The 26,604-nt window shown below is 37.4% G+C and overlaps 1 protein-coding gene across 1 annotated transcript in view; it reads right to left on the bottom strand.

The window, feature by feature from the left end:
* Nucleotides 1-7,753: 7,753 nt before the first annotated feature.
* Nucleotides 7,754-26,604, bottom strand: part of IL1RAPL1 (interleukin 1 receptor accessory protein like 1) — a 633,102-nt gene continuing 614,251 nt past the window's right edge. The window contains exons 8-10 of the mRNA XM_063084555.1: nt 24,855-24,998; nt 8,922-9,092; nt 7,754-8,472 (exon numbers count right to left, since the gene is read on the bottom strand). Coding sequence (XP_062940625.1) covers nt 7,754-8,472; nt 8,922-9,092; nt 24,855-24,998 — 1,034 coding nt within the window. The remainder of the gene's footprint in view (nt 8,473-8,921; nt 9,093-24,854; nt 24,999-26,604) is intronic.

The following is a 26,604-nucleotide window of genomic DNA, read 5'->3' as shown; positions in this document are numbered from 1 at the left end:
TACGTAACTATTTGAATGAAATTCTTCCAATGTATCATCAAAAACCAATTGACATAGGACTGGGGATAAAATTCTCTAATTTGGGCAAACACTTGGGCTAAACTACTGGTTAAATTGAGAGGTTCTCTATCCTCCAGAACCTCAGTTCATCGTCCCACACACACTTCAGGATTCTGCATAACCCACATTACCTCATACCAGTATCGCTGGGCATTAAGCATTGATTGAAAATGCGAGCTTAACCAAAAAATTTGTTTGAATTACTCTTATAGGCTATACGTAAATGCCCCAAATCCCACAGCAGTGAGTGATCGGGTCCCCACTGCTAAATTCTCTGAATATTTGCCTAATTTCTGTTTCTATTTTTCCAGTAAGTATAGATCTGATATTAATTAGAAATTTCTAGAAATAAGATGTTCCACTACTATCAGTCTTTTAACCATCTATCAATAATATGAGTGTAATCGAAAATTCCTGAGAATTGATGTGTATGTCTGAAGTGCACAAATAATCCCAAACATTTTTCAACTATAGAGTTGGTCTTGGTATTTTAAATAATGGGTCATATCCTATGATTCACAATTTAAAATATACTATGAAAATTATACACTGAGTCATGTTCTTTATAACATTTTACTTTTTCAATAGAGGTGATTTTTCACATTTAAAAACCCTACTGAGGTAGAAATGGCTTTATGAAATTTTAAATATGTTAATTACTTTGAAATCCAGCCTAAAATAACCTTATAGGTTTTTTTTAAATGATTACTTTGAATTTTCATAATGATTGATCTCTGCTTCATCTTTGATAAGTGTTTCTTAAAAGGCTGTCTTCCTAAGGTATGAATTCTGCTTAAACAGCCCATTCATTCTAAGTGTTGTTCACTTGTTATGCTTGTGAGGGAAAGATTTACCACCATTCCTCTCCCCCCAAAGGAATGAATAATAAGGTTATTTATCTTAAACTTAAAATGAAAAGTAAGGCCCCAAACATTTCCCTTTAGGAATGACTGTGCACTACAAATAGATGCAAACAGAGTAGTAAAAAAAGATGATTAAAGATCTTGATCACTTTAAAATATTACCTGAAGGGACTTTAAGGTTGTTATGTGAGTAGTACCTTAAAAAGAAAGGAATAAAATACCTGGGGAGCAAAAAGCAAGGAAGAGAAACAGTAAAGGACTCACATGTAATTCCTTTCACTTCTGTTTCTCAAAGAATTTTATGAAATAGATGAAGGAAAAATGTAGAATTTAACCTTGAAAAGATCGTTAATGTGATAAAGACTTTTAGGTGATTGAGTTAATGACTCAAACCTCTCCACAATCCAGTAGTGAAGAAAAAAAGGAAATTGTAAGTAGACTTGATTTTTCGGCAAGGTTTTCTTTTCTTTTCCTTTTCAGCCAAGTGGGAATTTCTTAAGTCTCTTTCTTCACAATCACAATAGGAATTAGGCCTAAGAATTATAAGCTTATACAGACATAAACAGAGAGGGAAGGAAAAGTATAGCAAGAGTTATCAAATTAACAAACATACTTACATATGTTCCAGCAACACATTATTTAGTTTATTTTCATCTATGATCAGGTAGAAATCAGAAGAAACATTTGTAGCTTAATAAATAATTTAATTTCTTGAATTTCTATGTAACATATAAATTTATTTTTACAGGATATATAGAGAGCATACTCATAGAGAGCAACAGACTTATGAAACGACTATAAAACACAAATTATAATTCGAGTTTAAAATTTCTCATTTTTACACTTGTATTTGTCTATTTTCCTATTGCTAGTCAAAGCAAAACCAAATATATAATTGTAAGTATTCTAAGATAAAAAGGAGCGCCTCCATCACCTACGCATGAGTTACATACATTCTAGATTGTACAAAATCAAAAAAGGGTAGGCAAAACTAAAGGGAAACACTATGTAAAATGCACTTTTTACTGACTGTTGAACAGATCTGAGAGTGTCTGAGTTTAAAATATGACTTGAACACCAGCAGAGGAAAATGACTAAATCCACTTTCCTATTTGGGTTCCCTCAAACTCTGAAAATGTAAAAGTTTTTGCAATTCAATAGCAGATTATATGAACATACCTCCACTACTCTGGTGGAAAGGATACACTAAAGATTCTAGTTAACAGGAGCATATACTGCAAGGAATATGGACAATTGTTCATGTATCCTAATATTAAGATGTCTTCATCTCAGTTGAGAATTAACCTAAAACACTCATATCTGATCTCCCCAAATTTAATCTCTCATTGACTAGTAAAGACAGATCCAAATTACTTTGCCACATATTCATGCACTATGTAACAATGTCATTTCACATTAAATCTTTTTTTTTTTTTTTTTTTTTTTTTTAATGACACAGCATGCCCGTTGAAACTTACGGTTATCTGGATTATGAAGATTGAAATTTACATGACACCAATATTACATGTAATACTCTCAAGTTCATGTGCAGTTTTTCAGATTATATTCATTTGGTAGTGGAGGGAACACAGTGTAATGATTTTTTAGAGTGATTGCCTTCGTTAGAAAGAGAATACTTTCCAGACTTACGGACTCCGGGGGATGCATCAATGAAGGTAGTGAATGGTAGGAAAAACAATGGTACTTTACCTATTTTGATGAAGAATTAAGAAACATGAGTTTGTTAATGGACCAAAGGCTATTTAGAAGAAAATTTACTAATGAGAATAATATATATATATATATAGTCTGTAATGGTGTAATGGAAAGATGTGCTGTGCTCTGAGCCTGGCATAAAGAAATGATACACAAGGGAAGATTGGAGCTGAGCTGAGTTTCTTCTTTTTAGTCTGGGCATTTTCTATGGATATGATTGAAGTTTGATGATAAGACACATAACATTAGGATTAGGATTAGGATTAACCCATCATCGTCCTTCTCTTCACTCAAATGTAGTCCAGTCTTACAACTCCTGTGATAATATCTCAATTTATTAATGTATCATAAACTTCCCCGTTGCTACCAAACACAAGTAAAAGTAAAACTTTAAATAATCACTACCTTACTATAGTTTATTCTCGAAATTCTTCATATTGCTCCAAAGTCATATCATAAATCATGAAATTGACAAAAACATAATAACTGAAAATCAAATATGTAACCAGTTCTAAATCTGTGCATAAGAAAACTGGGTCCTTTTGGAAAAACATGTCAAATGGTTTTTTCTTCTTTTCTTGCAGTGGGTGAATTGTTAGTTTTATGTAGGAAACATGATTAAACACAAATCACAAAGAAGTTTAATGAAATAAGGCATCATTGCCAAATTACATGAATCTGTATTCCCCCCCGAACTATTTTTTGAGTGGGTGAAGAAATGAGTAAACTTTCACAATAATAATAGCCAATTCTCATTTATCTGGGCATGAATTATTTGTCATCATACAAAGTTTTTCTTCACTATATACTAAGTCTCCCACAGTGCCAAGCCATTTTGGAGGAAGAATTGCCTCTATTAGAACAATAATTACCCCTTGAATATTTATGAATAAAGGTAGAGAACGGTAGATATAATGCCTGTAAGGTATGTGGATTTATCTGAATATCAGTTTTTGAGAATATTCTCTAAATCCAAACATCAATAGCTAGGTAAGTGGTGGATATCTGGAGACTCATACCCCGGAAAACACAGTTTTACACACATTAATAATTTTGTCTGAAATTTCAAGAGCTTTCTTGTTTCCATTAATCCTTTTTATATACCCAAGGTATCCTTGAACCCAAGTTGAAGGTCTCTTAATAAGGGTAATCAAAATTTGACTTAGTTTCTTTCTTTGCTCAGAACAATAAAATGGGAAGGATTCATCATAAGGAGTAGCCTCTGCTTCCACTGACAAACATTTCCTTTTAGGGAACCCAGATGCATCGTTATCTTTTCGTGATAATTATATATATTGTTAGAAAAATTGTTCAGTAATGGGAAATATGTGTTTGTAGGTGTGATTTCTAACCTATTTAATAATATTTCACCTCTATTAACTAACTATGTCAACAATGGGATTAATGACCAAGCTAGTTCAGATCAGAGACAGCAAGGGATTTTCCTCTTCTATGTCTGTGTATTCTCTTAGTTCCATTCAATCATTTCGCTTGTACAATGTCAATGCTATCCTTTGAATTTTAATAAGCTTTCTTCTGAGATTAATGATATAAACTTAAACTAATAAAACAAGAAAAAAATTAAGTGCAATATACAAAAAAATACTCCTTAGAAAAAGGAGACCTAAGGTATCATTGCAGAATCAGAAAATAATTTACAAATGTATGAATCAATCTTTCCTAGAAATAGGGATCCCAGTTTATGTAAATGGTATCTGAAAAGTTAATGACTACTCTAGGATAGACAAAACTTACTTAGAGTTTAGGGCTTGGCTCTCAGCTAATATTTGCTGTTGTTATAAAGTGCTAAATAATAATGAAATATGGAAGAAACCAGCATCTATATATTTAAGTTGATAGGGTCAAAATGCATATACTGTGAAGAAAGTTATAATCACAAAATGGTTGGCTGAATAATCAAGTGTTTTAGCGATAGAAATATAGTAGGTTCAGGTCTCAATTCATCATGTCTTGGATTTATTTCATACAATTGATCTAAACTTAAATCAGGTGGCTACATGATATACAAATATCTTCTCTGCTCATAGGAAACCTAAGGAACGGAGTACAAATTAAATAATCAAAGATTTGAGCACCAGAATAAAGGGTAGTATGCTCATAAGCAGCAAATAGAGGTGGTTACACTAAAGAACCAGATGGACTTCTGAATTCACAACATGTCATTTGGAGCCCAAGTGGAGATTGATGAAAAACAGGCAGTATCAACATCACACATGTCCAAGTCTGAAAGGCCATTTTCTCCCCCAGCTTGGCTAACATATTCACATTTTCAACTGTGTTTTTACAACTAGAGTATCCTTATCCCCCACAGCCCCCACCAAAAAAAGAGAAAGATGAAACCTAAGTACTAGGGGAAAAACATTTTTTTCTTCTTTTATTGTGAGTTCTAACAGAACTTTTGTTAAACATAGAGCACGTGAACACATGACAGTTTCTTCATTTGTTCTCACATGGAGCTGATAGAGGAATACTTGGGAAGAATGTTTCTAAAGCCATAGATAGCTTCTTTTGCATTTATTTCATTTTTTTAACTATGACAAAGCATTAGAGGAAAAAGAGTTTCTTAAGTTGTGAGAATATCAAATATTACCCATCAATCCCTGAATCATGCTATTCAAAGTGCTTAAATCTACACTAAAAGTAGAACAAAAAATGTACTCCAATGCAGCTAAATTAACACCTATGGATGCCTAAAATATGACTGTGGTCTGATTACTTCCTCTACGTTTATTCCACACTTCCATCGTGCACTTAAAAATAATTAAAAAGAAATAAACCAGGCCATTGCTATGTTTACAGTTTTATAAGCACTGGGGGAGTTTGGAATCCAGTCCAATGAGGTTCACTGCCACCAGTCCCTGACAGGTGTCCATAGTACAAAGTAAACAATGGCCTTTTCAGATTCTGAAAATAACCCAATGTGCAAAGCTGACCTTAAAGTTTATGTGTCCTTGCAGCTTCAGTTCTGGTTTGTGAAAATGTGACATAGATCCAAGGGGAGCATGGGAATAAAGAACAGATTGTAGAGAAGGACCCAAGTGAGTTGCCAGGAAATAAACACTTTTTGAACAAATAAAAATCAACGCACATCCCAAGGCTCCTTTACCTTGTCACACAGATACTGAGACCTTTGCATTGTTAGAAAATGCTTATACTCATCTTTCATACACTTGCAATTCACACTTACCCTCCCTAATGAACTCTATTGCAGTTTACACTTTTTTGGGGGTAGTCAACTCACATCTTAGTATTATGACCAAAACTGTAGAATTGTTTTCTCATTATATGGTGGTAGGAATAAGCCAAACACACAGTAGTCACTACACGAGCCCACAGATGATGACTAGGAGGGAAGATCCTACAATGAATCACTAAAGTAATGCGTAAGTTCTATTATCAGTGTTTTTGTCACATTGATTTTTTAAAACTAAATCCTACATAGGTAATATTTCCTTTTAACAACTCTGCCCTCTGCAGGTTCCTTTGTGATTGACTTTGCATCACCCTTAACATGAATATGAATTAGCTGCTTATGTCACTGATTTGAAACATAAAGCTAAATGGTAAGAGATGAATTTCCTGGGAGCATCAACTTTCTGTTTCTGAAATATAGAATCACATAGTTAAAATAAAACACATTCTTTACACAGTAAAAGTAATTATTTTAAACATTTCCTGATCTAATTTAAAACTATTTTGTGTAAATAATGCTTATTTTGAAAATACTGATCTGTTGGTATTCATATGTTTGACCTCCTGAGTTCTTATTTAAACACCTTAATATTAATAAATGTTGCTTATGTTCATAAACTGAAACCAAACACTTAATTCTGAATGTAGCATTGAAAATTAAATACAAGCGAGTTAACATTTACATACAAGGGGACCCCACATAAGTTTCAAAGGTTTTCTCTGACTCTTCAGAAAATAACATTTTGTATAATACAAAGTGACAAAACATATTTGATGACACATCCTGTCCTTCCCTTTGGTTTGGAAGCCTTCAAAGTAAATTTCATTTTGACTCACGTTGATACACCCCTTTGAGTCAACTTGCCTGGCATTTGCACATAATCTCATTTGCAGAAAAATTATAGAAGGAAAAGAGGAAGTAGAATATTAAACAAAAACAGCCACAAACACATTCATGCCTTTTCAGGAAGTGATCAAATATAGGGCTTGATTTTTTTTGTTTGCTTTTTTTCTTTTGTTGTTTTTTTTGTTTGTTTTGTTTTGTTGTTTTTATATATATTTATATATATGTATATATATATAAGGGTACATCAACTCATTTAAAAAACAGAAACAACACTCTCCCCATTTTCATGCCCTTGATCTTCTCTTCTTGGCACTCTGTAGTGGTCACTGTCAAGTGACTAGCACACCTTTGGGTCTAGAGTGTATTCTGAAGAACAGTGAATTAAATGTTAAGACAGTTGGACCCACCCCCACCCCTCCACAGAGTTTACATATCATGCCGCCATTAGAAAGGGTAGAGGTGGAGAGTGAGGCGGGACAAGGAAGAGATTCAGGGCTCTGACTGGCGGGGCTCTCCTATAAACAAGTGTTCTTCTCATCTTTTTTTTTTTTCTCCTCAATTGGCAATGCTGGCATCCATTGCACTGCTCTCTGAAGGTCGATGTGGCCCAGCTGATCGTAGGCAGAACCCGAGAGAGGATCCGGTGCTCCTTGTCCCATCGGATAGAATTGTCCAAGCACCCCAAGGAAATGTTAAAAGCAAAATAAAACTTTAAAAAAAGGAAATAAAAACCCATTCTAAAACTAAACTAATGAAGCAAAAAAGGGTTTTCTATCTACACATCAGTCTCTTCTTTAAAAAAAATGTAAATTTACAAACTCTAATGACATATAAAACAAAGTCAAAAAATGTAATGGTAAGAGACATGGTAAAACAGGAAGACACTGATGCTACAAAGAAATTCCAAAAAACATATGTACAAGACCCTGTTTTTCCTCGTGTTCTAGAGATTGTAATGCATGTTTTTAACAGCAGCAGTCGAGGATTTAGTTCCAGGCACTGGACTGCAGATTCCACTCAAGCTCCCAGGGATGGGATGTCCCTTGCTTTTCTGTCACCAAATCACACTGGATATACTGGTCTCCCTTGGCAACAGTGGCAGGATGGCACTGTTTGTGTGGGCCTCTTCTGGATTCTGCTCCCTGCTTGATTTTGTCTGTGGCCGCTGCCCGTTGATGAGTGTCATAGGGATGTTACAGTAGGTATGCTGATTTCCTATGGAGGTAAGAGGCAGAGTGCCAGTAGGAGGTACGTCGTACTCATAGCTTCGGTAGTAGTGTTTCTGACGCATTTGTGAATGGTACGTATTGTGAAAGGTAGAACGGAGATCTGGATGGGCAGTGGCTAGAGCTGTGGAGGTGGCCGCAGCCATGGAAATGGCCGAGACAGTCTGCAGCTCCCCAAAAGGCCCCTGCTCGCTGACATCTAAAGCCTGCTCGTGTGTAATGGGTTCTATCCTCTTAAAAGGCATTTCATACTGTAAACGTTTCCAGAACTTAGAGTTCAACTTGTTGCATTTTGGTCCATGCCATTTAATAACCGTCAGGAGCTTGATGGTGTGTTTGAGGGCCTCCACTTCCTGGTAGTTCATAATGCCTCGTAGTTCACTGCATTCGATTAGTATCACTTTAATTTCTCCAGTCACAAGCATGTTTCGAAGTCTGGTCTCCAGTTCAAAGATGCTCCAGCCTCTTCTAACGACATAGTTTGGGGTCATGACTATAATCAGCCTCTTGCTTTGATCTACACATCTTGCCACATCTTCAATGTATGCTACAAAAGAGAAAAGAGTGTATCAGAATGAGTGAATTGAATGATTGATCCAAAAAACCCTGGTGGATTCTCTTTCACACATTAAACGAGAATTTTTGTTTCTTGGGTAACACCTTCAAAAGATGGTAATAGCCAATGATCACTTTGAAGAGAGTTTGGTCCTGGCTTCTCCTAATGTTAGAAATATTTTTCCCAGGTACAAATCTCTCATTTGGTTTCTTTAAATGTCAATGCTCATAAAATGAGATGCTTTATAGAATAATGGAAGTATCTTCTCTGAGGTATCAAAAATTAAATTTCACATGAACACATAAAGACATTTCTTTCTTGAGAAACTATGACAGAATTTTTGATGTAAAGGAATAAAAATTGAAATTCGGTGTAAAAAGCAATGATTACATAGACACTTACACGAATATGCACACTCTCAAGTGAAAACATTAACTTACTTCCAGTTGGGATTAAATCTCTATCTGGTATAAACAACTTATATCCATAATGCTTTTCAAGCATATCAGGTAGGATTTCAAGGGCAAAACGTTCTTCTTCCCCAGTCTCTTGATTCCACTGGTCCGGATCCACTTTGGTGTATGATAAATATGCATCGTAATCTTTATTGTCTGTCAAAAACATTACAGAGTAAAGTTGAAGTCATTACTCTACAAAGAAGACAATAAGACATGAAACCATTCACATTTTTTCATAAAAATCTCCAAATATCCCATTTCTGGGAAACCAAAAAAAAGAAGCCTTTATTAATCTTCATTAAGAGTTCAATAATGCCAAATATTCTGGAATTAGTTTGGAAGTGAAAAGGGTCACATTTTGATTTTTTTTGTTATTGCTGTTGTAAAAATAGTAGGAGAAAAATCAATGAAAAGAATAATGAAATGCTGACTTGCACCATTTTTGATGCACAAATCATAGAGAAGCCACATATTTGGAGAGTAGTAGGCTCTTGCTCTAAATCTTATTCTTGCCTATGGCCATTTTTCCATTTTGTAAAAAAAAAAGAGAAAATTGCACCTGGCTTGACTGTGAGGAAACCATTTTTCAATCGTGTGTGCCGTGATGATTTTCTGTTGTGTATAAAATAAAATAGAACTTAGAATAATTATTATTTTTACTGAGAACCAGTTCTTGGATTTGGGGACTGAGAATATTATTAAACTGAATGATTATAGAAAAACACATTGCCTTACTGGTCTCCATTTATCTCACACACAAAATATTGCCAAATTATTTTTCATTATGCTAATCAGTTTGGCCATAAGAATCAAAAAGTACAATATAAATGAAAGAAATTTGGTAGTAAAATGTGATTTCTCTCCTCACTCTTACCCCTTTTTACATGAGAACTCTTCAAATGTTTGTGGACTACTATCACACGCTTCTCTTTACCTTAATTTTTTTTTTTGACACAGTATCCAAAATTTCTCATTCATTGTTTCTAAGAATAAGAAATCCTTTATCCTCTGGAGAGCCTCTCATTTGTCAATTTCCTTTTTAGGATATGATATCAGGATTCGTAGTTCACCTCAATTCTACGTACTGTCAATATGCCAAATCTATCAATATCGGCATCCTTAGCTCTCTGCCATGCTTCCCTGAGGATCATCAGTGTATTACTTGATTATGAGATCAAGTCAAATTGAAACACTTATAAATTTCAGAATAAAATTAACTCTGCATTAGGCATAAAATTTAAAATATTTAAGGTATAAAAACGTCAAAGATGGACATCCTTGACTGTTGCTCTGGGTGGCTTTGGGACACTCCTTTTGATTTCAAGGGCACTAAAGCTGAGATCCATATATGAGTGTTAATTCTAGTAGTCTGATAATCCTGAGCCATCTAAAAGTTATTCTGTGATTATAAGTTTTCAAGGCAAACTTGGAAAACTGTTTACTGCACTTAAAGTTAACATGGGTATATAAGAAACTAACAATTTCACTCTAGGATCCCAGGAAGAAAATCTTCAGCTATGGAAGATTTAAAAAAAAAAAAAAATCAGCTTTCAGGAAAAAAAAGTTTTTGAGAATATTCTTCATCCTAAAGGCATCATATTTTAGTATGTCTTTTATTCTTCAACCAGAATATAGTTGTACGTATTATGGGTACCACTCAATTTTCACCAAAAATAATAACTATATCTATGGCACCATTTGTTGATACAAACACTTTAGTTGAGTGAGCAATCACAGAAAATAGCACATAATAAAACTAGTATGTAATATTAGTTAATATTTAAAATTAAAATATTAATTCATTAGTTATTCACGTGCATTACCTATTGGATATTAATCTTCCTTTGCAATATTAGTCAGTATCTTCCTGTCTAGTAGGAGATGCAGACAAGTCAACAGTCCATTTCTAGGGAATTAATGTGTTACTAAGCATAGTAAAGGGTCACAGGCCAAAAGGAGGACTTCTTAAGTCAGACTGTGGATTGTAGTATTTTGCACTTATACAAGTTGAGTATCCCTTATCCAAAATGCTTGGGACAAGAAGTGTGTTGGATTTCACCTTTTTTTTTTTTTTTTGGATTTCGGAATATTAGCATATATATATATATATATATATATATATATATATATATTATATATAAAACGAGATATCTTCTGGATGGGATCCAAGCCTAAACATGGAATTTATGTTCACACATGGCCTAAAGGTAATTTTATACAATAGTTTTAATAATTTTGTGCATGAAACAAAGTTTGTGTACACTGAACCATGGTGTCACTATCTCAGCCACCCATGTGGACAATCTGCGGTTGTTCAGCATTACTATCATTCCTGACTCTGAATTTATAAGCCACTGATAAGCAATCATTTTCTTACACTTATTCACACATAAGTACTTAACAGTAAAAAATATGACGTACCATTAATACAGTGAACAAACAATGTGTTCAGGGTAACTAAATAGCACAGTAGCATCACCAGAGCACCTGTATCATCTGTAAAACGACAGCAACCACAAACAATGGCAGGCTTTCAGCCTCCACCTATGATGCTGTGTTTTGAGCATCTGTGTTTTGACTGCAAACTGTCACATGTGGTCAGGTGTGGAATTTTCCCCTGGTGGCGTCATGTCAACACTCAAAAAGTTTCAAGTTTAGGAGCATTTAAGATTTTGGATTTTCAGATTAGGAATGCTCAGCTGGCACTACTTTCTGTCTGGAAAGGTGTTCTCTTCCAGTTTGCTGCAAAGTACTACAAAGTGTCAAAGCTCCCCTAAATCTGGGTTGTGTAAAAACTAGATCCTTGTCTTCTCTAGGCTTAAAAATATTTTAAAACCAGATCAACATGAACAACAGAAGACTTGGGAATCAGAAGAGATGTAAATAACCAGTCCACCCACACTGGTAAATTCCAGAGGGATATCACCTTTGCTTGCATGACATTGTCTGCTTCTGGTTCCCCTGTCTCTTCTATGGACACTTCTTTTCCAACCCATAAATACTGTCATTCACCAAGATGTTTTCTGTGGCCCACTTCATTTTTCTCTCAGCCCACTTTTCTTTAATAATCTAATTTCCTCCCATCACATCAACAATCACTTCTGTATAAATTGTAGATGTCTCCCTAATTTAGATATCCAATTCTTTTCTCTTCCTCATAACCCACGAACAGTCCCCCACTCCTTCCTGTAACCTGGACCCCTTAATTTGGACATTTAGCATGCACCTCACATTTAACATGCTCACAAAATAATAAGCTTCCCATCCCAAGCTCTGTCCTTTACATTTTATTTCACTTTAATTTTAATACCATAACAATCTTACTTTAATATCTAAACTTCAGATGCATGTATGACTTATCCTTTTTCTTTACCAATACTCTCATAGCCATTCATTGGTACAAATTGTTTGGATTCTATTTTCTTTCTAGGTCAGGCCCTGCACATTTCTCAGCTGTTAAATTATAGTTTACCTGATTCTTTCCATTTCCTTTTCCTTCTGGAGAACAGAGTCATCAAATTCACGTTACCAAACCTCACCACCCATCATGCTTTACGGTAGCTCAAAAAATATCTATTGCTACTGATTGCCTAAATAACCAGTAGCTAAATCTGTAGTTGATTTTCCTTGAAGTTGATCCTGACTTTCCTGAGTTGGAGGTAATCTCTTTTTTCACATATTATATTATTGAACTCGTATATTACCTTCTCTCTTAAGACTACAAGATCCTTGCCTCGGGTATGTGGCTAGGATTTAGTAGATACTCAAACATACCTGTTCGTGGAATAATTGAATGGCTTTTCATTTTGTCATCACATGAGTCACATCCTATAGCTAGTTCTGAGGATTTCCCAAGACCTGGGCCATTTCTCAGGAGAGATGGCTTTGGAGATGTAGATTCCATGCTGCCCAGACTCCTCAAGAGATTACCAGGAGATGTAGGGTCAGAGTTTAGTAAAGCTCCTTTGGAATAGTCCTGAGCTGTAGTTTCTCACTGTGATTCAAGAGAAGACCTTATATGTCCATGTAAATGCCTCTTGGAAAGTGATTTTCAGACTTGACCATGATGATAACTGTTTGGAGGTCTTGTTAAAACGACCGCTGGGCCCCACCTCCAGGTGAGTTTCTCATTCAGTAGGTCTAGAGTAAGTACTGAGAATCTGGATTTATAGCAAACTCCAGGGAGATGCTGCTGCTGGTCCACGGGTCACACTTTGAGGAACTCTGGTCTAGAACAGGGTATATGCATGTGGACCTCTCAATGACATCAAGCAGCTGCAGTCAGCTGCCAGGTAATTGACCAGAGCACCATGAAAACTAAACCTTGCCCTCCTTGGCTCCATGATAAATGGTCCTGATGCTTAGAGGGCATGCATTTCAAATAAAATAGCTGAAAATATACATTTTTATCAAAAAGGGATCTTGATTCTTGCCTAGAGTAATATAGGAAGTTACCATATTAACCTCAGATAAACTTCAGGAATTGGTGCTACGGCCTCATTCAGTTTTCTTTCTCTTTATATCATCTGGACAAATTTATAGCATTTAAGTTAATATCTCCCAGTTTAAAAGGTGTTGTTCACAGGAAGATTATGTTGGTAGAAAGCCCCTTGTAGGGCCGAGCCCGTGGCGCACTTGGTAGAGTGCTGCGCTGGGAGCGCGGCAACACTCCCACCGCGGGTTCGGATCCTATATAAGAATGACTGGTGCACTCACTGGCTGAGTGCCGGTCACGAAAAAAAAAATGACCAAAAAAAAAAAAAAAAAAAAAAAAAAAAAAGAAAGCCCCTTGTAAGCATCTTCAGCACCATCTTCAAATCGATGGGGCAGTTGATTGATATCTAATTTCTTTCTTTCCCCAGAGTCTATGTCAGTGCTGTAATGGGTTAGGCATTTATTTACCACCAGAACCAAACCCGTCTTAAAAGCTGTCAGACTGCAAACAGAGTGCCAGATACCATATTAAATTCAGCAATGTTTCCTTACTCAAAATCATATGAATTCTAAGGTTTCTTCCTTTTCCCAAGTACCAACTGAATATGCATCTTGGGTAATATCTCTTGGATAGTTTTTGATATCTGTAAGAACATATACTTACAAATCTTAATGTATATGAGATTCATGTGACTAATGAAACTTTTAAAAAGTTGCCATTTTTATAACCTTTTTTTGGTTATGTCCTTTTTAAAGGACAGGGCTAAGATAATTTAGATTCAATGTTTGTTTATAAACAACTTAAAAGTAGTCACAGGTGGTATAAGAGTCTATTTCTTACTCTGAGCTTTATTCACTAATTCTTTCCTTCTGTAAGTTAAGCCATCAACTATAATTCTGTTCACTGCAGAGATGGAAAACAGCGGCTGTACACACTCTTTGTGATACTTCTTTATAATCTCAAAGATAGTCCTTAAGTTATTCTTTTTACAACTTTCATGAGATTCTGGCTGAGATGCCCCATCAAGAAACAAAGAACAAACAAACAAACAAAAAATAGGATCTAATCAATCAACTAGTTGTTTTGTTACCTGAAGTCAAGCAACAGGTTTGGCAGATTTTTCTCCTTAAATTGAATTAATTACTTGCTTTGGTGTTTTATAAACATATCTTTTAGGGAGAAAAGGGAAGTTTGGACTCTGCAAAGTTAAGAAATAAAAACATAGATTTAAAATATTTTTAAGAAATCTTGATGGATAAAGGAAAAAATGGAACTGTGTATCAAGAATGAAAAAAAGGTTTGGACTAATGAGTACAAAACTATGCTATCTACCCTAAGTGTACCACTGTACAGTATATGCATGTATTGAAACAATTCACTGTGCCCCACAAATATGTACAAATACATATTAAAATAAAAAAAGAGAAAATAGATCAAAAAATAATAAAAAAAAGTGCTCGGAAAGGTGATAAACACATCTTTCTCTTTCACATGAGAGAATGTTAGCCTTTTTAAGAGGATTGAGAAGCCAAGGGATCCTTGGAATTTGTAGAGTAATACAGCTTTTAAGAAAATGTAGATGGAAGATTCCCTTTCAAGATGAATGTGGTGGCTATATTGGATCTGGGCTAAGAAAGAGATTTACTGACAGTAGAAATGGTTTGAGATTGACATCTGGGTCTTTGGGAGTTTTTAACCTTTAAACACCTATTGAATAGTTGTCAGATATTATTGGCAGCTGGCCATTTCTTTTTTTTAATTCTCAAATATTTATAAGTCACACAAGTGAAATTGGCTAGCGACAGAAGCCATCATTCAGCAGATGGGTTACCAAAATGAGATTTTGCATGTTTAGGTGTGGTATATTACTACAGAAAACTGTGATAATTTAAAATTAGCATTGATATAGTTTGAAAAAACAAGAATTTCCAAAAATTAAGCCACATTTCTTATAGACATCTTGAGATGTCTCAGATTTGCTACCTCATGCTTCCTCACATTTCCAAGATATATTTTTTCAAATAAAAAACCCTGAAGAGATTGATTATATATCTTTGAGTTAACAAACATTAGATATAATCTTAATAACTTGATTTTGTGATTATTGAATGTCGTTGTTTTAATAAATCTCACTTTTCATTTCAATTCTGTCATGGTAACCTCTGGCAATTGTATTCTAAAATAAAGCTGCTTAAGTTTTACACTGAAATTTTAAAAATATTCTTCAAGTTTACATGTTTCACCATTTGATACTTTTCTGGACTATTTGAACCTATAAGCTCTCAAATTCTTAAATGTGACACTAATTAAAATATTTATTGTGCAATATCATGAAAAAAACCCCCAAAAACAGCTGAATTCAAATCCTGACTACCATAACTTTTTATATAACTCAATTGACTATGTTTCCTGATCTATAAAACAGCACCTTCTTGAATATGTCTATTACTAAATGAGTCTCCACCATATAGAAAAATACCTGTCCCAAAGAAGTCATTCAATAGATACTAATTTCCTTCCCTTGTATCCTTAAAAGGGTAGCACGCAACTTAAATGTCGGAAGTCTTAAGAGGATAAGTGGAAGAGTAGTAAAGGGAGCACAGGATTTTGAATAAGAAGGCTTGGTTCTTACCTTTAACAGTTTATGACTTTGGGCAAGTCATATGCCAAAAACAACTACACAACTCTCCTGGAATTCAAAAACTCATTTTAGATTGTTCCTGTATATGCAAAAAATCCTATAGAGTTTCTAAATGATTTACAGAGGTACTGTGTTTCACTGATGGATGCGAGGACAATAATTCCTGAATCTATGAATAGTGACCTTGCAACTGAAGGAGAAAGAACAATAAATTCTATGGCTTAAGATTGCATAGGTGCCAGTTTGTCTCTTATGACTGAAATGGAACAGATGTTCATGTTTTCCAAAGGTGGGAGGTGGAGTCTATAAAAGATTGCTCTAACTCATTTTGTCCAATATCTGTAACAACTCCCAATGTAAGACTAGGAGATCTTTTCCTTAATTTTAAAAATAGGAATCATATTAGTGATTTTTGTGTTCTTATAAGCTTGCCCTGATGTCATTATGAGTAAGCATACCTCGCATACCTCATAGTTGGGGGGTAAAGGACAAAAACAACAACAGAAAACACTTTGCACCCTGAGAAAAGCAAATGTAAAGCAGGGCTACAAGCTTTTAAACAAAACTGTAAGGGACACTCCACACAAGGACATGGAGGAGCAAAGGATTCTGATGTCATTATGGTGTCTGTATTTTCTTTTTAATTATGTCAGCACAAATGGTGCAGCATAGCATAAGTTCTGCTTCAGAGACAGTAGGCTGCCCTTATCAGGATAGACAGCTAGTGTTTAATAAAAATAAGGCAACACTCGAGAGGCAGCCACTACAAGCACTTAAACTATCCTTATTTCTGATCAAAAGTAGATGCTTCATTAATTAGCACAATGGATGTTAGAAATCAGGTTTCATTGTTAAAATTAGTGGCTTTTTACTAAGTATAATGAATCTTGCAAATATTTTCTCCATGGTGAAATCAGTGCTATTTCAGACATATGGATTACTTACCATTTAGACACACACCGTACCCCTTGCAAGAATCTAGTAGGGCCTGTAGCCTGCCCTCTTGGGGAAGCTCTTCTAGGCTTAATTCTAAAATGGTCTTGTGTCCTGATGAAGAATATTCTTAGCCCAATCCTACTGCTGCAATATTGTCACATTTGCCTCAGGGGAAAATTTCTTGCAAAGTTGTTTTGGGAGCAAGCGCACACGCACACACACACACACACACACACACACACAGACACACACACACACAAAGTTGGAACTTCTTTAGGTTTATATGCCTGTCTGTTAATAAAATTACATATGGCAGAATTTGTTCAAACTTTCTTTTATTTTATTTTGAAATCAAGGTGGTGGAGGAATAGATAACCCTCTCCTACCCCTAACCAATATGGTTACTTCATTTATCCAAAAGAACCTGAGAATTATGCATGATTACATTCTTAGGTCAGTTCTCAACAGCTGTGTTTGTCCAAAGACCAGCATTTCATTTTAACTAGAACTCTGCATGTTTAGATTCCATGCGTGTGGCAATGCTGCACAAGTAAGTTGGACCACTATTGAACAGCAACTGCTTTCTGAACTAAGAAGCCTCGACTTGCTCTGACAGGCAAAACGAAGGCATTTTTTAAAAACAGAATTTCCCACTCTGGTACAATGACTGCAATTTTGGGAGCTGGAGTAAATTTAGACCTGGGTTTAAATTCTGTCTTCCAGTCGTGTGTCTCTGAATGTCAAGTAAGTAGTCAACACAGCACTTGATATTCAACAAATATTCAATAAATGGTCAATGAATGTTGCCTATTGCCATAGCAAGTCATTACTTCAAAATATTAGCTAAACTTTCTTTCCCTGTTCTTCATACTCTTTACCTTTCTTTACTTCCAAAAGTATATTATGAATTTCCCTTTCAGGGGAGCTAAATATGGTGGCCAAGAATAAAGAAGGCATTTCTCAGCTTTGACATGTAAAATATATTTTTTGAAAAGCCAAGACAAGAATCTGAAAAGCTTGATGTTTTTCTTAGCCATCTAAGAAAAAGAGGAAAAGACTCAGGGAGAGCTAGGAATCATAGGGCTTTGATGATGTCAGAGAAGTTTTCCACCACTGGAAGAGTAGATGATTATTCGACCATAATAGAATGTGTGTGTAGAAAGATCTAAGGGGATGTGACCGAGGTTTAGAGGCTACTTGTGTTTTTCAAAAGAAGCCTCAGGATCCCAAGGAGGGGAAGGGAATAACAGAAGCTCCTGAGGCTTGAGGCAGAATCTGAGAAGAGTAAGGATTCATGTCCTTTTTCAAACAAAGATACGGGGAAATGGTAAACTTTGTAAAAAATTCTTGCACCCAGCATGGGACCTGCATGTTATAGAGGCAATAGGTGAAGGAGATGATTTTTTTTAAAATAGGGATGTGGGTATGAGTATAGCAGAGTTTATGGTACTAGAAACACAGGTAAGAATGTCTGAAATTTCCAAATGAGAAAAGTCTGGACAAGTGTGTGAAGCTTGTGACTGGAGGCCACAGTAAGGATCTTGGCCTTGAATAACCAAGTGTGTCCAACACTCAAGTGTGTTCAAAGTAGCTCAGTGTGTCCAAAGACCAGGTGGTAGTAGCTCAAGTGGGAATGGGATGGCATATGGGACAGATGCCCTTCTTCTTTACCAAAAAACTATACATGAGTTTCCTAGAAACAGGTTTCTTGGGTGAAAAAAGGAAGGAGAGGGGAGGTGGTAGATTCTAATTTTCAACTGAGTGTTAACCCAAAAGAAGATGAATTCCAAACCAGAAGTGACTGAGTTATCTTGGAGTGGCAAGGTTATGAGTTTTTGCCATCAGTGGAAATGGGAACTTGAGAGCCAAGTTGAATGGTTTTAGAACACTAGAACATTAAAGAAAGTTGCATGTATGCACATCTAACTTTTGTTAAGATATAGATTTTGAACTTTGCTACATTATTACTATTATTACTGAAATATGGTTCTGATGAAACAGTGTTTCTGGAAGTTCTAGGGGGTCACGTGAGATGCAGCAAGAGAGAGGAGTTAATGGTGGGCCCCTGACCATCATTTATTAGGAATAGGTCTGCTTTAATGTAAGGAGGTTACGCATGTGATTGTACTTGTAGTAAGATTTTCTTCCCATAATTTGAACACTCATTGCCTTGGCAGTCTTTGTACACTAACTTCACTTGTACATTAACATTACCCAGATGATAATTAAGTTTTTCATCTTGGTTTTCTTTGAGCCAAATGCATTCACCGTGGCATCTCAAGGAAGTCCTAATAGATCCCTGATTACATTCAAGATGGCTCTAGGGACAGAGTTCTAACAATTCCTAAGCCATTTATTAACTAAATGAGTTTTCTGAGAGAATCTCGTCATCTGTTAGAATACTATTTGTTAGTATGTGTTTGCTTTACTTTCTTACTTAAACCACTTTAGAAAAACTGAGGACCCAGCAGCTTCAGAATAGCAATGAAATGCAATAAGGTTACCCAAGTAACTGATTGAAGTGTTCACAATTAGCAGGAACCCCCCCAAAAAACCTTCAAATAACTGAAGTTAAATTGTATATGATTCATACTCCTTCCATTATATTCCACCATATTCTATATTCAAAAATTGACAGATAAAAACTGCACTGGAAATCTATGGTTTGGATAAAATGGTATCATTCAGAACACACAATAACCATATTCAAAATAGGGTTAATAGATAGAGTGAGACTTTAGGTAATCTTCTGCTTTTTCAAATATTGTCTACTGTGCTAATGGTGCAAACAATAGCAGATCACTAGATTATACTAAACAGACATTTAAAAAAAATAAAAATAATAGGGACTGTAAAGCTACATGACTATGCCAGTTGTCGAGCTCTTTTACCTGCTGGTAATCCTGCACCGACTGGGCCAGTTGTCGAGCTATGGCTGGGTCTGGAGCTCACAGACCCCTCAAGCCCGTTACAGACTGAGTCACTGAAAGAAAGTGAGCTGGGACGCCGGGTACTGTTCAAGCTTTATTAAAGGAAAAGAATCTGCTGGGCTGTCCCCCATTTTGAGGTCAGCCCCAGGCTGCCCGTCACTTTCGGTGCATAAGAAGTACCCGGCATCTCGGCTCACTTTCTTTCAGTATGCTGGCCCTTAAACTAACTTTTGGACAACAAACAGTCAAGATCTTCTCAGCCGTAAGGCCAAGTCAATTTTCTCCCTTTCTCGCCTACAACTTATTCACTTTTCTTTCATTGAAAACTCCCAGTTCTCCTTTAAACCTTGCCCTCCCTTAAAATCCAGGCACTCTCATCCCCAAACACTCATGATCCTTAGAACACAATTGCATGGAGGCATTAGACCTCTTTCTCAATTCCTTTCCACACCTCTCGCAGCATCCCATTACATGGTTCATAGACAGGAGCACCACCTCCACGCCTGCCCACAGGTGGGTTATGCCGTAGTAAATATAACACTAACTATTGAGGCTGCACAACTCCCAAAGGAGGTTGGGGTTATACACTGCAGAGGACACCAAGCCTCCAATGACCCCATAGCCCAGGGAAACAAACTGGTGGATCTAACTGCAAAACAGGCTGCTCAGTCACCAGGACCCCACCCTTCCTCTCCTGCTCAGGTCCTTCTTATGGACCCTATGCCCTTACCCCAATATACACCGCAAGAAATACAACACCTCCAAAAACTGGGAGCACAGAGGAAGGACAACTGGTATACTCTCTCCGGTCACTATGGCCTCCCTACTACACAAGCTGAGCAAATTCTTTTAGGTTTCCATAATTTGGTTCATATAGGCTATGAACTCCTACTACACCTTCTTCAGCTCTATATTACTCTCCACACAAAAGGACACGCTGTCTTCTAACCTTAGTAGATACCTTTTCGGATTGGTTTGAGGCTTTTCCCTGCACTTCAGAGGATGCTACAGCAGTAACGCAAGCTCTCACCTCAGAAATCATCCCTCGTTTTGGCCTATCCACCAGTCACTCACTCGCCTGCGGGCTGCCCCCTGCAAACCCACAGGCCTCAGCACCCCTCGAACTTATGTATGGTAGGCCCTTCACTCTCACACCTCTCTCTTCCAGCTCGTCAAGTTTAGGCCAGTATCTCCCTACGATTTCGCTCACTAGGGATCTTCTTTAGGAACAGGCCGACCTTCTATTACCTCATCCTTTCCCTACCACCCCCCAGACTTTAAACTGAGCCCGGGACAGCAAGTGTATATTAAAGCCTGAATCCCAAAGCCTCTCTCACCATGCTGGGAAGGGCCTTATACAGTACTTCTCGCCATCCCCACAGTAGTAAAAGTACTAGGAAAGGCCCCTTGGTATCACTTATCCTTGATAAAATGAGCACCTGAGACTTTACCCAAAGAATCTGTTAACACCAAACCAGAGGGTTCCCTCTGCTCAAACCCCAACCCAACATCTCCTCATACTTCGTCCATTTTAGGACCCACAAAACAAGATCTCCAGGACCTTTGCTCTTCCCCCAATCCCAGAAGAAGGATGATCTTTCCCCTGGCGATTATCCTCTCACTCTTGCAGGCCCGCTTCCCTTTGCATCCTTCCTGTGATTTTCCTCCTGTCTCAATGCTCCCCTTTACCTGGAACATGGAGGTTCGAGGTCCGCAGGGACGATGCAGTCTTCAACGAATCAGACTACTCCCCAAGTGACTCATCTGTCTCCCACTATGCGAGAAACTTTTCATGGTCACCCCCCTCCCTGTCGATGCAGCCTGCAATGTTTCCACAAACGTCTCTTCACTTTCCTCTAATCCCACCTCAGCGGGGACTGTCAGCATTGTGTGAGGCCTGCCCACACTCTGCCTCACTAACACCAAATGCTACCACTCACTTACACCCTCCTCATCCATGCCCTAAAACTGAAAAATATTTCCTATGTAAAACTACGTTATCCTGTTGCCTGCCCCCTAATGTGATTTCTTGCATATTTGTTTGGCTCTTCCACCATCACAATCCAGACAGATGGAGGGATGGAGACGGGACTGGAACTAACTTAGGCCTCCCCCTCAGGAAGTGCCCCCGCTCCTGTAGGGCACAAATCATACCTTCTAATTGGGGCAGGGATCCTTCCTGCAACTGGGACTGGCATAGCAGGCCTTGCTACTGCCTCTCAATTCTATCAAAAACTCTCAGAAGAACTAAGTATAGACAGCATCTCCTCTGTCCAGTGACAGGTCACCTCACTCTCGACAGTTGCTTTACAGAACCGCTGGGCCCTTGACTTCCTTACAGCAGAGAAGGAAGGCACCTGCCTCTTCTTGGGGGAGGAATGCTGTTACTACGTAAATGAGTCCGGGGTGATCCAAAACAACTTAAACCATTTAAAGGCAAGCGTTGATCGCCAATGCAAAGGGTTACAAAACACAAACACGCCTTGGGGGTGGCCCCAGTCACTGAACACTTGGATACTCCGGCTTATGCCCCTACTAGGACCCCTAACTTTGCCTCATCCTACTTTTTGGTCCCTGTCTCTTTTGGTGTTTCTCTAATTTCTTGCAGGAATGAGTGCAGGCTTTCACCAACCAAAAGGTTGCTGAATTATTCCTGCGAGGAGGATATCAGCCCCTCAGAATCAGCGACCCTTCCCCTGAGGAATACAGCCTCACCACACGAAACCAATACCCTGCCGCCTAATTGTTTTACCTGCCAACATAAATCTTTTACTTTTTCTGTATCTTCACCCATCTCCAGCAGGAAGTAGCTTCAGAAGAACAAGACCTTCACCCCTTTTCCCTTCTCCCTATACTTAAAAGGTGGGAATGATGGATCTTGGACGTGACCAGCACCATTGTGCACACAATAAGCACAAAATAGCTGCCGGCCTTGTCTTCCACTCCAGCACCAAACCCCTCCCACCTTCCCTTTAGGAGAAGCCTTGTGACTTAAACAGAAACTCTTGCTTCTGCAAGGCTGCAATTCTCCACCCCGGTCTTGTAGTTTCCACATTAGCATAATGCCCCTCCTTGATTGTATCAGCCAGCCCTTGTCGCCCTATATAAGCTCTACCACCCTACACCTGGTGCTGTCCTCCATTTTGAGGGCAGCCTGGCAGATTCTTTTCTTTTAATAAAGCTTCATCAGTACCCAGTGTCTCGGCTCACTTTCTTTCAGTCACAAACCCTTCACATGCCAGGCTGGGTCACCAGACCCGTCACATGCCAGGCTGGGTCGCCAGACCCCTCACAAGCAGGTCTATGAACTAGGTAACTGGCAAACAGATCCTTGCAAGCTGTAGGTTGGAAAGCATGGCTGCACAGAGCAGATGCCGGAGGCAGTCGCCAGCAAAGCCATGGCAGTGCCGCACAGGCACACCAACTCCACCCATGCACAACTTGCTTACAAAGAATGCTGCACCACCCCCTACCTAACCTAAGGCAAGGGGAGCCTGATTAAATTATTCTATTTTCCCAACAGGGACTCAGTGTTCAATAAAATAATGTCTTTCGAAATAGACTTATTTTCAAATTCAGTCTAGGACACTTACAATAATATTTGTGTTATCTTCTTGAGTAAGCTATTTAATCTCTGGGATCCTCAGTTGCCTTATCAGTAACATGGAGATTATCATATTGACCTCAGAATTTTTGTGAGGCTTAGCAAGACTGATTTTAAGAATGCCTAGCACTCTGCTTGGTATTCATTCAACAACAGCTCTGACATTGACAATTTTCTCATCTCTTTGAAGCAGTAGCAAAAAATAAATACTAATAATTTGTATGAATAGGCAAGAAAATTAGAAACAAAGAACAAATGGGTAAATTGGCACTTAAAAACTAAAACAAATAGTTTTGCTGCAGCTCAGACTTCACCCTAATGGGAAGGGGAGAAGGGTAAATGAGGAGTGTTGGGCAGGGTGAATGAACTGCTTCTCTTCACAAGTCTGACAACCTACAGTTCTGCCTGTGGATTTATTTCAGAGGACGCTGGAAATTTGGCAACGTGGGGAATTGCTTTATTTTGCTTTGTATGATTTAGTGCAAAAGTGACAGTCAGTGAAAAGAAAGTTTATAGATATCCTTTATAGAAACCTTTATCATCTATCTTAACTATTCATTGTCAGTTTGCATATGCTTCTGATATTGCAAGTTTATCTTGTGTTTGTGATCTTTTTCCAATGAACAAAAAGGAAGAAATTTAAATCCTCTAATGGGCAGTTTAGGGAACTCAGTTTTAAGGACCTCAAATTCCTCTTAGATTGTATACATATTCATGGCTGACCACAAGTAAATAATCATTATGATTTCTGTTTAAACAATATTTACTTGTCCAGTGTGAATGAAAATATTAGATGTATTATTGTGAAAACAATGTGCTTATACACTTTTCTATCTGTTGGTCCACACTTGGAATAAAAATTAGCCTATCTAAATATAGCTAAATAAACAAGATTGAAAAGACTGCTGGGTGAATTCAAACATATTCAGTATAGTTTATTATAACTGATCAGTTTAAACAGGAACAAATTGAGATTCACTTCAAACTACTGGGCTAGAGAACAAAATTAAATGAGACACTCCTCACCTATAGAAGAGGAAAGCTAGCCTTTCAGTACTGATTACAAGGTGAGAGAAAATAAATACCGATGGCATTGCAATCCATGTTTGTAATTTGTGAGTGCTGTTTGGAATACAATTCTAAAAAGGATAGGTGTTTTCTGTACCCTTCAGAGGAAAATACCTATTGGTTCCGAAGCATCACGTATATATTTCTGGCCAAAAAATGAATTTACAAACTGAATATTGAAAAATTATTAGAGGTGCTACCAGTGGTTATGCAGGTAACTTTTCTTTCCCCTCAATAAAGCAAAGACAGGAAATAAATAAGAATATTCAGAAAGAACAATGAAAGGGAGAACTCATCTTACCTCCATCCAGCTCCTCAGCTCCAAAATGATTCCTGTAGAAGAGCATGATTTCTATCTTGTAACACTTGTAGATGGTCACCAAACAAACAAGCAGCAAGAGGATAGCACCAAGCCCTCCAGCAAGTTCGACTGTGTACATTAGCTCTAGAAAAGAAAAAAAAAAATCACAACAGGGAATTATACAATATCCACATCTAAAATCGTAAATTCAATTTAATTCTACATTTCTCTGGATAAGACCAGATGTGGGTAATGGGTTAACATAACCCCTACCCTTCTTGCTCGAGAATTTGACCTTTTGATAACTTTGTAGCTCTGTTTCCTTAGTAACCAGATAAGGTAGTATGTGGTAACTATGTTGCTAAGCAACACTGCTTATGGTAAAAATGAACCTTGGTTAGGAGATTTCATTTGGACTGAGAGAAGTATAAATACCTGATTGGAAACTATAATATTGGGTTTGTCTAAGTGCAGTAACTCATATATAAACATATCCCTTGTGGAGATCCTGCAAACTATGCTTATGGGGTTGACAAAAGAAATATTAGTTCCTGTGGATAGGAAGCTTTTAAACCAGGATGGCTTCTGAACTCACCCAATGTGAATCTTGATCCCTCTCACCTAAGCTGTCACCTGGGGGTTGGGCTGAAGGGAGGTGAGGGGGTCAGACAGCACAGTCCCTGGAGGGCACTACAGACTGTTGCGTAGAGAGTGGGAGGACTACCTAATGAATGCTGCTGTCTGTTGACTCCTGCCAGGAGCAATGGCTCCTGCATTATATCTTTCTGAACAGAGTGGTGTCAAGGTACTTTACCATAGTCTTGGAGGCTGAATGCTTACTTGGGCTTGAGAAGTAGGCTTCCTAGTGGATATCACAACAAAATATGTTGGTAGTATTTTCCTTTCATTAAGCTATTTAAAATGTTTTCTCCTTTTTCTTTCCTTCCCCTTTTACTAGGCATGTTACTACTTTCTATCCAAAAGAGGAATTTTTTTGACACTCACTGTATAAAAATTCTCTTTTTTTATTGAATGTCTATATTACATTAAAAATTATCAGGCAAATTTGAGGATAAAATATTTACTTTTTTTCTCCTTAAGCACGTATGGACATTGTAACAAAATTAAGGTTTCTGGCATTTAAATAGTAAGCCAGCATGCACAGATTTTGAAACTCACTTTAACTGAGTACCTGTGTATGCATGTCGTCCTTGATCATCATAGTCCAAATGTTGCTACTAATAAGTAGCCATTGTTCCCTGCAGTTGACAACTACTTTGAAAAGTACTAGTTTCCTTAATTACCATTATATATAAATATTCCTGAAATTAAAGCTCTAGAATAATGGCTTTTTCAATGGAATACTACTCAGTCATAAAAAAGAATGAAATCCTGTCATTTGTGGCAACATAGATGAGCCTGGAGGACATTATGTTAAATGAAATAATCCAAGAACAGAAAAATACTGCATGTTCTCACTCATATGTGGAAGCTAAGAAAATTGATCACATAGAGGTAGAGAGCAGAATGGTGGTTAACAGAGGCTGGGAAGGGTAATGGGGGAGGAGGGATAGTGAGAGGTTGGTTAATGGATACAAAATAACTACTACTACTGCTGCTGCTGCTGCTACTACTACTACTACTGCTACTGCTGCTGCTGCTGCTGCTGCTGCTGCTACTACTACTACTGCTACTGCTACTACTACTGCTACTGCTACTACTGCTGCTGCTGCTGCTGCTGCTGCTGCTG

The sequence above is a fragment of the Cynocephalus volans genome, chromosome X (genome assembly GCF_027409185.1).
Source record: "Cynocephalus volans isolate mCynVol1 chromosome X, mCynVol1.pri, whole genome shotgun sequence".
NCBI classification, from domain to species: domain Eukaryota; kingdom Metazoa; phylum Chordata; class Mammalia; order Dermoptera; family Cynocephalidae; genus Cynocephalus; species Cynocephalus volans.
Note: the sequence above shows the minus strand (reverse complement) of the source record. Positions and strands in the feature narration are given on the sequence as shown.